Below are 16,862 nucleotides of genomic sequence, written 5' to 3' on the forward strand. Positions count from 1 at the left end.
GCGGTCTCACGCCATCTACTGAGCCTTTGAGGAAGTGCAGACCAGATTTTACTGCGCATGTGCAATCCCCCATGTTTGACCCCGTGTCTCAGTCTTCTCTTGAATAGCCTTGACATACCGTCCACTACGCAGACGATTGTGGGTCAGAATAGTTAGTAAAGCATGCTGGCTTGCACACTGCAAAATCAGACTGGATGTAGTAGAACATCTTGGTATTTTTGGCATACTGCATTTCACATTATGTATTGAGACATACAAGTCTTTTTCTGGCATACTATATAGTATGGTAATATGGATACTGGAACATACAAGAGTGTTACTGTGACTTGGCATGAAAACTACAAGCTTCCTTTATCAAAAAACTTGAATGTGATATCACAGTGAGAAGACATTTGTGATCTTGTAGCTGTGTCAATGCATCTTGGCATATCAAGCATATGGTACAAGGACTTACAACCAGAGATGACATAAATTGGAGTAAATTTTTATTTAAAAAGTCTGATTCTATGTGCGTCGAGCAAACGTCTTCAGTGGATTATGAACATGAGTTAGACAGGGGCCCCATTAGGACCATTGACATTTCATAGCATGATTCAAACATAGTACAAAATATTTAAAAAATACAAACCGAGTATATCAAATGTCGACATATTTACAGTCTTGAAATACAGTAGCTGAAAAGCTTCACAAGTAGATGGCAAGCCAGATATTGAGAATGGAGGTACAAATGAGCACAGTGCTGTATCTTGTTGATGGACGCTGTTTCAACTACATCAAGGCAAACAGCCTCGTGCCACAGAGGGCCAGGAGCGAGTTTATATGACAAACTCCCAGTCAAATCCATCTACACATCTAACTGAATGTGATTCTCCCATCTTATAAACCAGAATATCTGTTGCACAGTGCTCATTATGGAGGGTATCTCTAGGATTCACATGCCAGTCTGATGTTTGCTACTGCATGCTTCAATGAGTAAGAACAACCAGGCAATGATTAAAACTATCAGTATGTTTCATGATGCTTTGTTAAAAATATAAAAACCAAAAGTGCCTTACAGGTAAAAGAACTTGTAATCAAACAATCTATAAATGATTTACATGTCACATCAAGTTGGTTAAAGTTTGTTCCAACCTTTTTTCCCCAAAACTTAAAAATCTATTGAAAGAGAAGAACAGCTGTATAGAAGCTGGATTTCGTGTAAAGTTTCTCAGGACTTCCAGATCTGCTGGCTCACCGAAGTAGAGGAGCTCTAGCTTTGGGTATGGAGTGACTATGAAGAAAAACACAAAGTCAATGTTAATAGAGGGACAAATTTCATTGATTTACATTGTACTATTCATTATTTAATCATTCAATCAATGTTTCTGCACATGAATCAGACATATTTCACAGGAAATGTAAGAGAAAGTGAAGAGGATAGATACCATAGCCTGGAAAACCGAATTGATTGCAAAGAGCTGCAAGCTTTACGTCCTCTGGAGACAGTACGTCTGTTGCGTGTAAGAAATATAAAAGACAAGGAAAGAGAAAGGAGATATAAACATTACAGATCAGCACTGGTAAAGAATGCAGACCTGATCACAGAGGCAGAAGACACAGTGAGCAGCAGAGTCCAGAGAAGCTATAGCCAGTCTTAGTAGGAAACCCGCTGTTCTTGGAGAACATGCAAGGAAAGCTTTTGAAAGAAGCAGCAGGGAGACAGGTGGAGTTTCATTTGGGAACCTGACAGAGGTAGATAAGCAGGGTCAGATTTATTAAATGTTAGTCCTGCACAGTGTCAGGCTAAATTTAATGTTAGTACAACAGCTGAGTAAGAAAGAACCGTGGCTGGGTTGCACCATCATGGATTAATGTTCGAGTACAGACAGCCATTTAAGTTAAACACAGCTGAGACTAACTGTTTTGGACTAATAAAGCTTAAACTAACAGTACTACATAAATAAATTAATAAATAAATTAAAAAAGAAATGAAAACCTTTGAATCTGAATCAAACATCTGTCTTCATTTGATTACATTTCATGTCTTTGACAAGCACTTAAACATTGGCTTACTCCACCCTTATCTTCAGATTTATGCTGGCAAACTAACTGAGACTTATGTCAAAAGTTGCCCCAATTTAGCAGGAAAAATCCTAAATCAAAAGGGGCCGAGCATTTAACTTAATGAGGCCACTCCTGTCTGATTATTATCTCTCTTCAAGGACCTGTCATTTTTCTCCCAGCTAGCAGACATGAGTCCAGACAACTGTCATATCAAAATGGTTAAAAGTGAAATCTAAATTGAATCTTGCTCATTTCTAACTGCGTAAAAACATCTGATTAAAGAGAATTTGTGGATAAACCACAATTTGATTTTGTTTAAAACTTCTAATTTGTGCTGATGCGCCCCAGCCTAAGTACATTAAGTGATTATGAGCATTAAGAGGAGAAAGAGGGAGAGAGTTGAGATTCTGGATTTTGGCTGAATGTACACAGGCACCCATGATATCATCTTCAACAGAGATCTGATTATCCTGTGGCTGCCAAAACTACAGAGAAGTCATTTAAATATGATTTTTTCCCCCCTTGTTTGGACAGCATAGAGAACACATCCTCATTGAAAAATCTGTGAAAAAAGATTTGTTTGTGGCTCAGAGTAGGTTGCAGGGAGCTTGCCTGAATGTGGGCCTGTGCCATGTTTAAGTTGATGAGAGTGCCTGTGTTGGCTGTGGCACTGGCCGTGTCTCTATGGCTGCCACATGGCTCCCAACACATTGGGTCCCTGTTGCCAGCCACTACATGCAAGTTGCCTAGGGACCTGACCAGTCTGGTGTGGCACAGGGAGCTGGCAGAGAGAAGGGGAAGCTGTTAATTTACTCAACAAGGATCCACGAGTGGCTATAGCCTCTTGGTTGCTTTTCAACTGTGTGTCAACTTCACAAAAATCACATCAAAGTAGAATTAAATGCGTTTGATATTATCAACACAGCACAGTCCTGGATGATGAAATACATGGAAAATATGCAGTATTTAAAGAGGGGGAAATACATGTCCACAATGAGGGCTTTATAGCTAGTATACAATTATGTTAATCTGACAGAATAATCTTTAATTTTTCTAGGGTTTTTAGCTTCATCAGTCAGTCTTCATCAGTCACATGGTGACATCTCATCTATGGCAATTGAACAAACTCCTTTTACTGATGAAGACTAAGATACAGCTAAATATTCCAGGATTAATCTAATTATCTAACATTCACAACACTGCTCTCACCCATTGGAGAACTAGGTAGTAGTGAGCTCGAGGACTGTCTTTATCATGAGACTCAATAAAAAAACCCACAGGTGCTCTTAAAGAGAAAGGTCAGCATATGGGAAGACAAAATGAACTTCAGGCACTCGTGTTGAACAGAAACAAATGCACTTGAAGTCAAAAAGCCTTTATCCAAAATACATGGCTGCTTACATTAAAACACCAACTGATTTTGACCCTAAGGTCTTCATCAGGGTGCAAGAAGGTGGACAGGAGTCAAGCAAACATCTTATAAACTTGGTAGAGGGTGTCACCCAGTCTTGATTGATAAGTGCAGGTGGGTGACAGCAATGGATCACAATGAGAGGCCATTTTCAAAGTGACACGCACTAACATCCAAATTACATCCATCACATAAAAAAAGAAAGAAAAAAAAAATCACAATCTATTACTTAAATCATGAAGTTGTATCTGTACAGAAATACATAATACGAAGAGAAAATAAGGTCTTTGTGTTTGATGGACAGAAATAACTTAACAATTTAAGTAATGGATTGTATTTTCTTCTTTTCTTGGCGTGTCACCTTCAAAATAGCCTCTGGTGGTGATCCACTGCTGTCACCCACCTGCACTTATCAATCAGGATTGGTTGACACCCCCCTACCAAGTTCCTGTTCCTGTCCACCCTCTTGCACCCTGATGAAGACCTTAGGGTCGAAACAAGTCAGTGTTTTAATGTAAGCAGCCATGTTTTTTGAATAAAGGCTTTTTAACTTAATTCAAGTGCATTTGTTCCTGCTCCTCTCATGAGTGTCAGAAGTTCATTTTTTCTTCCCACTGTTCCCACCCAGTTCTGATACAGGACAGGAAAAAATTGAGCTATATACAACATTCAGAGTATATCTATGATCCAGTCTGGGCCAGGATTGTCTGCACATGGCTCTTAACATGGAGGTAGTCGAGTCGGTGGCTAGCAGCTAGCTGTGTTAATAATGCAAACACTCCAATGGCAACAGTGTTGGCAGAGCTGACGGTGTTAAACTGGGGCTAGGGTGTTAGTAAGGCAGTGATTAGTTGGCCAGTGGGATATGTTTTTTCCTTTAAGCATGTTTTGGACCAGGCGGACGCCAGATCACAACATGGTACATAGAACCTCAGATTACAACCCACACAGAGGTAGTGTGACTTCATTCTCTGCTCAGGATGTCATTACTTCACGATATCTTTACAAAACAAATAGTTGTTTGCTGCTATATCAATGCTCTGAATGTTGTACACAGCACCTTTAGTCCTACAGAGAAGGTTTAAGTTGCATTTTCCCGCTTTCAATCAGAGCTGCCACTGATCTCATAGACACTGAGTACGTGGGTCAAGTGAAGCCAATCTCCTGGTTTTATTTGTCTTCAAGTAGAGACACAAAAAGGCATCTCATGTCTGTCTGGGTAAATAAAAAAGCTCCTCTCCCAGGTCATATATCCGCTTTATCGCTGACTAAATAAGTGCTGAGTGTCAAATGCAGCCACTGACCTTCCTCCTACTCCGTTGGCTGGCAGTGAGGTTCTGGTCCTCTTCCTGCTGTCTGATTGGTCAGACAGAGCCAAGGGGTTGACGCTGGCCTTACAGCCCTGAACACTGGCCTGTAAGATGACCCTGCTGCAGGGGAGACAAATGGCATTAGTCTCAGCGGCCATGTTGTGTGTCAGAGCGTAGATAGACATGTTGTGCGTGTGCTGCAAACCTTACCTTAGGGACTGTGATGATGACCTGGTGTGAATCTTATTCTCTTCTTGTCTGTGAAAACACAAGAAACACAACAGTAAAAACAGGATTAAACTTTATATATGGAGAGATCTGAGAGGACAGGTGACAGGACAGAGTGGAGGACTGTATGGAGATGGGCAAACAGGTTTTAAAAATCTTGATAGACATGTGCACAGATCATTATTGCAGCTTCAGCAGGCAGGTTGGATTAGTAAAGCCAAGTAGTATCAGAAACAGCCAGGGGGTGGCACTAAACAACTTTAAAAAGGGCTTGATTTGCCTTTTTTTTTTCATTAACTGTCTGGCAGGGTTTATTTTTAACAGTTGGCACGCCAGTCCGCACAATAACCAGCAAAGCATGATGTTTAAAAGAATGACAGGATGAAGGAAACAGGAGGACAAAATCATAATGTACAGAAAATGGTGACAATGACAATACAGGAGCCTCTGGTGTTTTACATGTTTCAGAAGTGGCTCTGCTCTCTTTAAGTGTACTGTGCTTGCAGAAAGAACAAAGTAACAAGAGGATGATTTGGAACAAATTTCTGATTTGGGTTGGGAGTTTAAAAAAAAAGACTGGGGGCTCACTTACAGCATTCTCAGTTAGAGCTCCAGAAGGGGGGGCAGGACAGGTTTTTTGGGGGCTGACGGGCGGCAGAACTCATTGAAATCCTAACCCGTCTATACAGAAATGCAGGATGGAAGAAGGGAAGCCATACACAATCCACCACAGGGCAAGGCTACACAGGGAGGAGAGCAGCATGGCTACCAGCCATCTGAAAGGAGGACAAATCCAACAACAAGAGCAAACGGGAAAAAAAGGGGGGAAAAAAAAGGAAGGAGAGACAGGAGACGTCCGGGCAGGACACAAAGCCTCTGATGTTCTGCTTTTCCACTGGGACTGGATTAGATGAAATACCTTTCAAAGAGCCTTGCATCCAACAGTGCCAGTCAGCAAGTTTTTGTTCTTCACTTGCTCTGATGTGTTAGCAGATTGCTTTCTACTTGGAACCTGACCGATGTGGGAATACTCAAGTAGACGTCGATATTTGAGAATTTAACGGGAAAAAAAAAAAAAAAAAAAAAAAGCTGATAATATACCGAGTGATTTAACATTCTGAACAAAGATGATAATTTAGTAATATAAGAGTTATGAAAATATATGATATGTTATGTAGCAGGTTATTTTACAGTTGAAACTAACAGATACACAATACATTGTTAGTATTTAAAGGAACAGTGTGAAGGATTTATTGGCATTTAGTGGTGAGGACTGCAGATTGCAACCAGCTGAAACTTGTCCTATGTGCCAAGTGTGAAGTCCTGGTTATAATTCCTTTAGTGTTCATTGTTCAGGAGGTTTTTACCAACGGCCGATTTAAAAGCAGAGGTCTTCTGCTTTCTAAAACAAAAGCACAAGGTGATTAAAACCAGAAAAACACTGAATAAAGCAGTTTCATGCTACAAATCAGTGTTTCTCCAGCGCTGTTTGGCATGTTGCAGACGGCGTGTTAACCCAGCACCTACTAATGTGTGCTCAACTTTTTATTACCTTATCTTAAAGGGGAACTAAGCCGGTTTTCAAAATTCATATATGCTAAAAATATAACTCTACAACTCTCTCCCAGATTCAAAACTTGACTGCTTAAGCTCAAATGTGTGATGTCATCAAGTACAAAGTCTGGAGCTGCTCCACAGATAATGAATTAGGAAAGATGATATAGACGACACTGGGAGCACCAAGAACTAATAACATTACAACAGTGTAAAACTCATTTGGGTATGAAAAAGAAAAACATTCTGTGGGTCCACAAAATCATTCTCCCATTCATTATCTATGGAGCAGCTCCAGACTTTAAACTTGATGACATCGCAAGTTTGAGACTCACTTCTCTGGTTTCTGGCTTTCAGAGAGAGTAGCTCAAGTTCACAAATATTGATTGAACTTTCCTAGGTCATGTACATAACATATTGGAATTTGTAATTTAGGTGGTGTTCCCCTTTGATGTGTGCTCATCTTTTTTCCTCTGGTAACTTAAGATCTAGGCATTCAGGACATTTTTAACGGGAGCCAAATTATCCGCAGAGGTCTCTTCCTTTCCAAAGCAAACCTATCAGGTGATTTAAACTAGCTCTTTGGCTCGTTACAGATGGGCTGCTAGCTACAGTGGCCCACACAAAAACGCGGTTTGTCCATTCTAGGATGGACTGTAGAAACACATGGTGGACTCTGTGGACGAGAACCTGCTCTCTGTGTAGATATAATATGGATTATATTCCATTTTGCCGATATATCCCCCTAAATCCGACACACTGAGCCTTTAAATCACAATAAATAACCAAATGACAACAGTACAGTATTAAAAAACAAAGTTAATGTCGTATATACAAATTCAAAATGCAGTCTATAAAAACACTTTAGGACAGCAATATCTGCCAAAATATATGTGACCTTCTATATCTGTGATGAGCAAATAGTGGTTGATACCAGCCTGCCAATATATCAGTTGAGCTCTTTAACTGTTCACAAAAACATGTCTTTATATAGTAAAAATATTTAAGTATCTGTTATCAAATTCTGTTCCACGAAAACAGAATATTTAAAAAGAAGCTGGCAGAGACAGAAGCCTGAAGGAGTAACCAAAGCTCAGATGGTATGTGTACACTGATCCAGTCACCAAAGCAATGGAAAAACAACAGGCCATTGACAATGAACCCGGCCCAACATTAATTACATGTTAGACACAAACATAGATCAAACACAGAGGCATGTCCATGCGTGCATGTCCGAGGGTTTCGTGCCTGTTGCCATGCATGGAAGGGCAGAGAACGTTTTCGTATAATCGTCGTTCTAATCGTCTCTGGAATTCAACATGCACTTCAGTATTACATAATAAAACAAACAGTGGGGCCAGATGGTGACGTTCAGCTGGAAGTTAGAGGTTTGTGTAGCAACGAATACACTGATAGAGCATATGGCCTGAAGTGCGAACAAATCTCCCTTCTGCCTCTACTCCCTCCTGAGAACAGATAAAAGACGCATTTTCATCCTGCTACCTCCTCAGAAGCTCACATGATGTTTTATCATCCTTTGTGTTAGAATGACGATCAGGAGAAATTTACTCGCCCAGCGATGCCATTTAAAGCGGCTAATTAAACTCAAAAAACACCTCAGGCAAACATCATTCTAACACTGAAGTACTACAGGCGAATTCCAAAAATACCTACTGCTTAAGTGGTCGAGCAGGCATGTTAGCTACTTTACCAAACACTAAGGAAGTACTGCAGATCAGAACGAGGACCCAGTTTCCCTGACTAACATTTTCTCGTGTCAAGTCAGTAGTGCAAGCCAAGCACTAAAACATGAATTCAACTAATCCAGATCTTACGTAAAACTGTGATTAGTTGAATAATTGGTGCCGTTGTTAACAAGCACAGCAGGCTCAACCTGAGAGCTTTACTGTAACTCAGAGGATATCTCAGGTAAGCCTCGATATCAAAGCAGATCAGCTCGGTGCGTCCATGAGAGGCAGACAATGAAAGGCGTGTAAATGTAATGCATCCACTAAGTGCATATCCACTTCACACCATGGTCATCCAAAGAGAGACAGAAAGGAAAGAAAGAAAAAAAAAAGGACAACTTCAAAACTCAGCCGTACCGTTCACTGGCATAGCAACCGTTTCTACAGGAAGAGGATGTCAGTTAAAAAAGGAAGTGACGTGCACTTACCTCCATCATACAAAACCTCACATCCTCTCTCTGTTTTTCCTCTCCCCCACTCTCTCTCTGCCTCTCTCAGCTATCTTTTGAACGGCAGGCAACACATCGGCCACGCCGTGCCCATGAGGCTGCAGCAGAACACTACCACCTGCCTGACATGGGACAACAAAAGCCAAAGCCATATGGGTACATTGGCAGAGGCCAGTCAACCATCCTCAGCCATGCTGACACCCAACCTTCCATGGCTTGATTTACACGGGCACAAACGATGTGGACTTTATTTAGACAGACAACAAGCGAGAAAGAAATCTAGTCAGGTTCTTCCTGTTCAGATAACTGTGGGGGTTAGCATTAGCACTTTAGCACCTCCTGTTGGAACGCAATGCTTCCACAGAGCTGGCCAGTCACGTGTTACAGCTGCCCGGCATACTCTTATGTTTGTTCCTCATCGAAATATACGAGAAACATGTCACAATGACTTTAATTGACAAGTAAATTGAATCTAGCTTCATTTGTGGAACAGTTTAAACGGACAGTAAATTAAAACTACATATTTTCCTCTTATCTGTGGTGCTATATGTCAATCGAGATTGTTTCTGTGTGAGTTGCTGAGTGTTGGAGATATCTGCGTTCTCTCAAATATAATGGAACTAGATAATAATAATAATACATTTTATTTATAGAGTGCTTTTCACGGTACTCAAAGACACTTTACAATAGTTAAGCCTTTTTGAAAAGATGCGTTTTGATGAGTGATTTGAACCAGGAGAGGTCGATGCAGTCTCAATGTGTTTGGGAAGAGAGTTCCAGAGCGAGGGGGCAGCTATGGAGCTAAAAGAGGCTTGTCCTCATGACAGTGCAAGATGTAAACATCAATGGCATCCCCCTCGGCTGAGCTGTTACTTAAGCTAGCTCAGTGGTGCCAGAAGTACATGCTTGCATACTTCCTTCTGCATGTTGATTTGGATGGTGGGTGTAGTTTAGCAGGAAGAAAATGTGCCATCTAGTTCCATTTTATTTGAGAGACCAAACAAATCACACCAAAACAAGCTAGACTGATAAACAGCACTACAAATAAGAGAAAAAAAAAAAATATATTTTTTGAGTGTCCCTTAATTCCATGCCTGTTCCTCTTTCTCTAGGCCTGTTCCCTACTGCACCACAACAAATGTCTGTTGTCTAATCTTAACATTTAAGTCTAATTCACCACTTTTTCATTATTAACTCTTCAATTATCGGAACAATACTAATTAGATCATTTTCAAGTCCATAGTTTAGGTATGAGGTGGACATTTTTATGTATTTGTTAATATGCCTGCACGGTCTTGTTCCACTGATTCTGTAATTTAAAAAAGCTAATCAAATTTTGCCTCGAGCACATTGTGACATGGTAACCTAGTACTTAACAAGCTCTGCATCAATTTCTATTTTTAGATTTCTTTTCCTTCAATCTGAGATTTTTTTTTAAACTTTTGACTGAGAAAGAAAATTTGCAGATTACCAATCATGCAGCTAATTTAAACTCCCACATCTTTTGTGCCTTTCTAAATCCAGACCTAAATAAAAAGTTATTTTCTGGAAGATTGTGTATCAGATACCTCTAATCCAGTCCTCCACACAGCTTTGTCACTCACTCGGTGTCTTAATATTCAACGTTAACTTCCTTGACTCGTTGCTCATCCTCATCTCTCTCTGGTTATAGATGTAAATGGGATGCCTTGTTTTTCACTTATCAGCATGTGATGACATTTAATCAAAAGAGTCATTGAAATATTGGAAGAACACGGCCTGATTATTTAACTTATAGATGAATTACGGTGTTAGGATGAAATCGCCTTGTTATGGGTAAGAGAGAGCCCTAACAGATTAGCCATGTCAGCTGCCAAACACTGAGGAAAGGAGAAAGCTCATCAAATTAAATGATAAATGTAACAAAAAAATCCTACACGGTCACTTCCTGGTCGTTACGAAATCTTATTTTTCAAATCATAAGTTACTTATGATTTGAAAAAACAACTGTATACGTGTAATGATCCAAGAGACTGAAATTTTTACAGTACTACAATACGCCGGCGTGATGCATGATGAGACTCGCAGGGTGCCTGGGTACTTACGATAGTGAACCGGAGGACGATCTGGCCTGCCTCTTGCTCTTCAGGGCTCTCAGTTTGTCGCCCTGTGTGAGGCCATTTCTCTCCTCATCATCATTATACTGTAAAACAGAAACAGCTATAAATAGACACGTGTCCTTGTGGTTCATTCATTTTTTCTGCTTACTGAAGTGCTTTCACAAATCATGCAGCAAACTCTGCACCCGAAAGCGTGGCAGGAACTTCTCTTATAAACTCACCAGGTCCATTTCTTCTTTCTTTGTTGTCCTGTTCTTGTTGCTCCCGTTAATGGTTATATCATCCACACCAGACAGGATCCTGGTTACAGCCATCTTTCCGTTCTCTCGTTCATTCAGCATCTTCTCTCGGAAAACATCTCCCTCTGCCCACAGACCGTTCTGCTTCCTGATGAACAAAATGTCAACACATAACAAAATAAACTCGCTTTTCCTGCCAAACCCCCACTGCCAATATTATGATTAACACTTCTCAGCAGCATGGGCATGACACAGTGGGGAACATTGATGTCAAGTATTTCTGTGCAATAACCAGAGTATATCAACATTTGCATTTAAATGTGAAGTGACATTAAACGATTATTATTTATTCTGCTGGCACTGTCAATCAAATCTGATTAAACCTCACCCACACTGTCCTGATGAAGCAGATCAGCTGAGTTTCTTACTCTTGATAAATAATATCTAATCCAATAATAATAATAATAATATCTCATATCAAAGGATGTTGTTTCTAAACTTAAACAGTTTTTTTCTTACTTAGTCACGGATATTTACTATTAAAAGGGATAGTTCTGATCTTTTGAACCGAGGTTACTTACAGTAGATGGTGGACGATATATCCCCACTTTGGAGAAGCAGGTAGGAGTACAGCTACAGAAGCTAAACAGTGCACTGCTGGGGAAGGGTCAGCAACTAAACATCTACCGCTGCCTTGACCATTTAGCTTGTTTGTGTCATTGTGTGACTTTGGTGTTTAAGAGGGTTCATTTGGATTCACCAAAGTCACACAATAACACACACAAACTTATAAATCAGGGCAGCAGTAGACCAGCAGCTCTCAAGTTCAGCAAGTCAGAATTACTGTTTTTGTTAATTGAGTCCGGCACTTTGAGTATAGATGGAGAACTGAAGCTGTTAACTGCTTCTCAGTTGGAGCAGGCTGTCTGGCGGAAAGGTAAAGCAGTGAAAATATTTTCAATAGAGCATATGCTTAAACTGTTATAGATTTTTTTCAGGTGGGACTTTTTCAAGGTGGCTAAAATACATTTTGCTGCTGCCCCTATCCATAGCAGTACATTACTTAGCTTCCATGTCTGTACTCTTGCCACTTCTCCAAACTGAGCCAAACTGTATGGGTAATACACTGACTATGGTAGTACCTCATACAACACCTTTCAAAAATCCTAAATGTTCCCTCTAAGGAGAAATAGTTATGCCTTTAAATCTGTGACATTTTGAAAGTCCCTCTTTAGTGAAAACCTACTCTTCAATGAAGTTCTGCTGAGGTCCAATGATGGACCCTGGTCGGCAAATCCGTATCCAGGCGATGGCCTCTGCAGCACTCAGGCAGTAATGTTTCATCATGTAACAGGCAATCAGAGTGCCAGTCCTCCCCAGACCAGCTAAAAACAACAAAAACAGTATGGCATTAAAATGTGTAATTAAACAGGATACTGAGCACAGTTTATACAGCCAGACCACAATCATCCAGAATAGTTTGACCCATCAACAATGCTTCCTGTGTGTCAGAAATCTTACCTTTGCAGTGCACTGCAATGGCTCCTTCTGCGTTCTCGCAGATGTTGAGGAACTTCCTGACGATGGTGTCGTTTGGTGTGCTCCCATCCACGAAGAACAGATCATGGTGCTCGAAGCCAGATTCTGTGAAACGCCTGGCGTCGTACATCTTCTTGTTGAGTCTGATGATAGTGGTGATGTTGTGATTCCTGAAGTATGGGATGTATGCCTCAGGAGCGTGCAGAGGGTACCCTGCGGTAAGAAACAAAAAATGACTGTGTGAGTCCATGTGTGGTGCTATATTGAGGTCAGACAGTGTTTAAAGGTGTACTACAAACTTTACTTCCTCTTACCATTCTCTATTTTGCTTTTTGGATGAGGCCCGCTAAACGCGAGGAACTTTCCTGGAATGATCCAGTTCAAGTCTCCATTTTCTGCCCTCTCATAGTGCTCGTATTCTTCCACATCAAATTTGGAGAAGTCGAGCCAGCCGTACTGCAGAGCCTGGAAGATGGTAGAGAGGAAGTTAATTTCATTAGGAGCGTGACACAGCAAGAAATAAAAATAAATGAAGCTTAAAATGACGTACCTTGTGAACACCACGAAGGCAATCGAGGATGTTCAGATTGTACATGCAGGTTCCAAACGAAGCATCTCTGAAACATAAATCATACTGACAGTCCTTATCAGCATAACATAATACGGATCTTTATTCATCTAGTTTATTTCTCTGGGAAGGATGGAAACTTCTATCTTGCATATCCTGCTCTCAAATGCTTTCATCTCCCTCTCTCTTGAAGTTGGTCTTCAAAAAGCAAAATATTTTATGTGTATTGCACATGACAATGAGGATACTAACACAATATACTCTTCAGCCCAAGCTGCAGCAGTTCTTATTTTAAAACTCTCATTAAATGTGAAATATGTACATTACAAATGACTTGTTACCTGAATGGAATATATGTTGAATTCCTGGACACCAGCAGACTGTAGGCCTCCTCTGGCGTCATGTTTAGATTCATCACCTTAAAACACAAATGTCCAATCAGCAAGTGCTACTTTTATTACTCACTTTTATTATTAGTTCACAAGCTGTATGTACTGTGCGTGTTTGCACACCACTTACTGCATATGAGCCGATCAGGTAGGCAGCATTGGCTTGTTTCTTCTGATCTCCACAGGTGTAGAAGATGATCTTCTTCCTTGACAGCGTGATGGACTGTGCAAAGATATTCATTGCAACAGTATGAACTGACGTGTGATAATGTATTTATTTATTTGACTTACATATAAAGGTTAAATGTGGACATTACAGTAAGCCACAGTGGCTGGACAAAATAAGGATGGATGGGGATAAAAACGAGGACTTTAACTCATAAATTAAATAATGACTTTCTACATAGGAGGTGGGGGGGATGCCAATTAACACAATTTTAAGCTAAAAACAGTTTTGGCATAATCACATAGGACAATTATGTACTAGAGCTGGAAAGAGGCTGAATCATCTGCGTCCAAACTTCAGCGAAATCTGTGCCTGACAGCCTCGAAAATCACGACGTGCCAAATACCAACTGCCTTGACAGAGAGAAACAGTGATGACACAAAACAGGGATATATTTGAGCTATAAATTTAACTGTACAAAAAATTGACAAAGCTGTCGTGCAAAAATCTTTAACCCCACCTTATTCAGCCTACCTACTACAGGTATGAATAGATATCGATTGACCTGGGTTTTGCTTCCCATTCTTTCCTCCAGGAAGTACAATTAACACCAACGGTTTACTTTACCTTGAGCTTCTTTGTCAGCTTGCAACAGAAGCGATAAAACATGGCCAGGTTAAGGGGACCAAAGTCCGCATAGAAGCTGGGAGAGACAGGGAGAAGAAGAAGAGTGTCAGAGTGGCTATTTATGCAACCAGCCACTGTCTCTGGGGATGTTTCACTAGATAGAATCAGCTACCTCAGACTGAAACAGTAAAAACACTGACAGAGTAAAGACTATATTTGGAAGCATTTGATGCCAGAGTGGGTCACTCAAAGCGGGACAAAAAGCTGCAAAGACAAGAGGTCCTTTTTGTACCAGTGGCACAAAAAGGGCTCTGAAAGGTCAGCCGTGTCCTCTCCTGACGCCGATCTAACAACAGCCCATTTAAACAGCCATGCCCTGCAGAAAAAGGTGCTTTCATTTGTTTATTTGCTTTTAATTTTTAATGCTGTTGTGGTTATTTGGATTTCTTCCAACAGTAAAAGAGTCATTTAGTGTTTATCTAAAGCAGTGCACCAAATTACATCTTCTATATTTTGCTTTTGCAATAGTGAGCTACAAAACATTTAATACCAAATTAAAAAAAGGATCACTGTATTTTGACTTGCTAATGTGCAAGCCTGCTCCCACCAGCTCTAATGGCCTGAATGATAACTTTTAAAGGACTGCAATGGTACCATAAGGTGTGGCCATTTCAAATGTCTTTTATTGCACTGGAAGAAGAGCAAAGGTCAGGGGCAAAGCATATAACACATGCAGCAACGAGCAAACAGAGTCTGTCCAAAATGCAAAAATGAGATGACACTGATAACTTACTTCTCATATGCCAGCTCTTCATCTATGCAGAAGCAGTGGCGCTCAGCTGTGCTCTTGATCTTTTGCTTTAATATGGCGAAATACAGTTGATCTGGAGGAGGAGGAGGAGGAGGAGGAGGAGGGTGGGGGGTAGGGCGACAACACACAGAGGCAGTTACTTGCTTTTGTCATGCATACAAACTTCTGTTGTCCCCTCATTTCCCCCATATTAGCTCTTCTTCGTCTATAACTACTTTTTACAGTGTTTTCTAGCAACTCACCCTTGATAAACTCAATGCATCTTGACGAAACATCATCCGCGGTCATCTTGCCCACAGTTTTGAACATGCCTGTTTTGCAGAGAAACGTACGAGGTTGATTTTCTTCACAAGGACTTGCGCATACTTGGTAAAACGTCTCCTGACTTTGAGCACAAGGCTTTAAAAAGTCAATTTAAAGCGATGTTTAAAAAATTAAGCGATTTAAGAAAATGTTTTTAAGCTTCAGCTAACTCTCCGGGACTAGAAAGTTGGCAGGCGACGGGAAGAGAAGTCGAAGGAAGGAGAGTTTCGCGTGCAAGTGCGCACTCTGCTAAAAAATGATCTAAGCCCGACTCCTCCCCCTACGCTGTTCTGCGCACGCCATTGGCTGCCAGAGATGCAGGACGCTACGTGATTGGACGGGCGGGCTGTCAGTTACACTCTGCCCCGCCCATTTCAGTTTAAAGTTCTCTATATGAGACACATGATAGGCCCTGGGAACCGTGCCCAAGCGGTTGCTAGGGCGATTCCTCAGCCAATTAGATTCGTGGTTTACACTTCGAGGAACCGCCCACTCTCGGATTTGAGCTGCGCAAGGATGGACAAGAAGCAGGAAAACGCCATGAAAGATGTGAAAATGTACGCTGGACGACACTGACAGTGGGTCAGCTATGATATTTAAGCCCTTGACACACCTTTCCATCTCTATACTTCGCCTACACATCATGATAAAGCGTTATAAGTTATAATTTCTTGCTCTAAAGTACCAAAGCAAAACTGAACTGCAGATAGTGTGTATTTTGAACACATACTCGATGCAGACCAAATGCATTGACGGTAAAGGGACAGACGGTGTCGCCATAATAGGTCAAAAGCTGAAAAAAAAAAAATCAGATTTGCACACACCCTGGACATTCAAAACGCAATGCTGTGCATGCGCAGTCCCGTCTGCTGTCTGCTTCTCCTCATATTTGCCAACTGGGCTCAAACTCAAAGTTGACCGGGTTCATCCTGCAGACCCTCTTACCTGTTATCTCAGTGTAAATATCAGAGTTAGGCTCCGCCTCTGAGCTGTTGGGAGCTGCACAGCGCTTTTTCCTCGACTCTGCCCGTCTCCTCTCGCTCTTGCGTTTCATGTTGTCTTCAGGGTTGCACGGTGGACATTCCTGAGCAGCTGCAGCAACACACCTCCTTCGCTTCGTAGTGCGGCGCCTTGTCCCCGTCTGGTCGCTCTGTTGTTATGGCATGGTGCTTGCCTCCTGTGTTGCTGATGATCTGGGACTGCGTGTGTGTTGTGTGTCTGCTCCAGCCTCTCCGGTGGTGGTGACGTCTATAAGCAGGGGCAGGTTTTTTGCTTTCTGAATCCCCTGCATGTGACGTATCAGGACTGGATGTCCAGCGCCCACCTCCACTGTTTATCTGCACCAGCTGTATAGATAACGTGGGGGATGTAGTCCTAT

The 16,862-nt window shown here is 41.2% G+C and overlaps 1 protein-coding gene across 15 annotated transcripts; it reads right to left on the reverse strand.

Moving 5' to 3' along the window:
- Positions 1–468: 468 nt before the first annotated feature.
- cdc14b (cell division cycle 14B) lies at positions 469–16,742 on the reverse strand. Of its 15 annotated transcripts, none has more exons than XM_078170638.1 (17): positions 16,430–16,741; positions 15,424–15,492; positions 15,164–15,254; positions 14,371–14,446; positions 13,708–13,800; positions 13,530–13,606; positions 13,171–13,237; positions 12,935–13,085; positions 12,603–12,833; positions 12,328–12,466; positions 11,064–11,229; positions 10,828–10,925; positions 4,975–5,022; positions 4,759–4,881; positions 2,656–2,824; positions 1,425–1,490; positions 469–1,270 (listed from the first exon to the last, which is right to left on the reverse strand). In XM_078170638.1, the coding sequence occupies exons 1-16, from the start codon at positions 16,536–16,538 to the stop codon at positions 1,467–1,469; spliced, it is 1,731 nt and encodes a 576-aa protein (XP_078026764.1). In that variant the 5' UTR covers positions 16,539–16,741; the 3' UTR covers positions 469–1,270; positions 1,425–1,466. The 15 variants fall into 15 exon arrangements, 12 of the variants coding, with proteins under 12 accessions (XP_078026764.1, XP_078026762.1, XP_078026767.1 ...); XM_078170636.1 differs by having other exon boundaries at positions 4,759–4,884; positions 16,430–16,740; XM_078170641.1 differs by lacking the exon at positions 2,656–2,824 and having other exon boundaries at positions 16,430–16,742.
- Between the last annotated feature and the right edge of the window lie 120 nt (positions 16,743–16,862).

Source organism: Epinephelus lanceolatus, chromosome 9 (genome assembly GCF_041903045.1).
Source record: "Epinephelus lanceolatus isolate andai-2023 chromosome 9, ASM4190304v1, whole genome shotgun sequence".
In the NCBI taxonomy this organism is placed as follows: Eukaryota; Metazoa; Chordata; class Actinopteri; order Perciformes; family Serranidae; genus Epinephelus; species Epinephelus lanceolatus.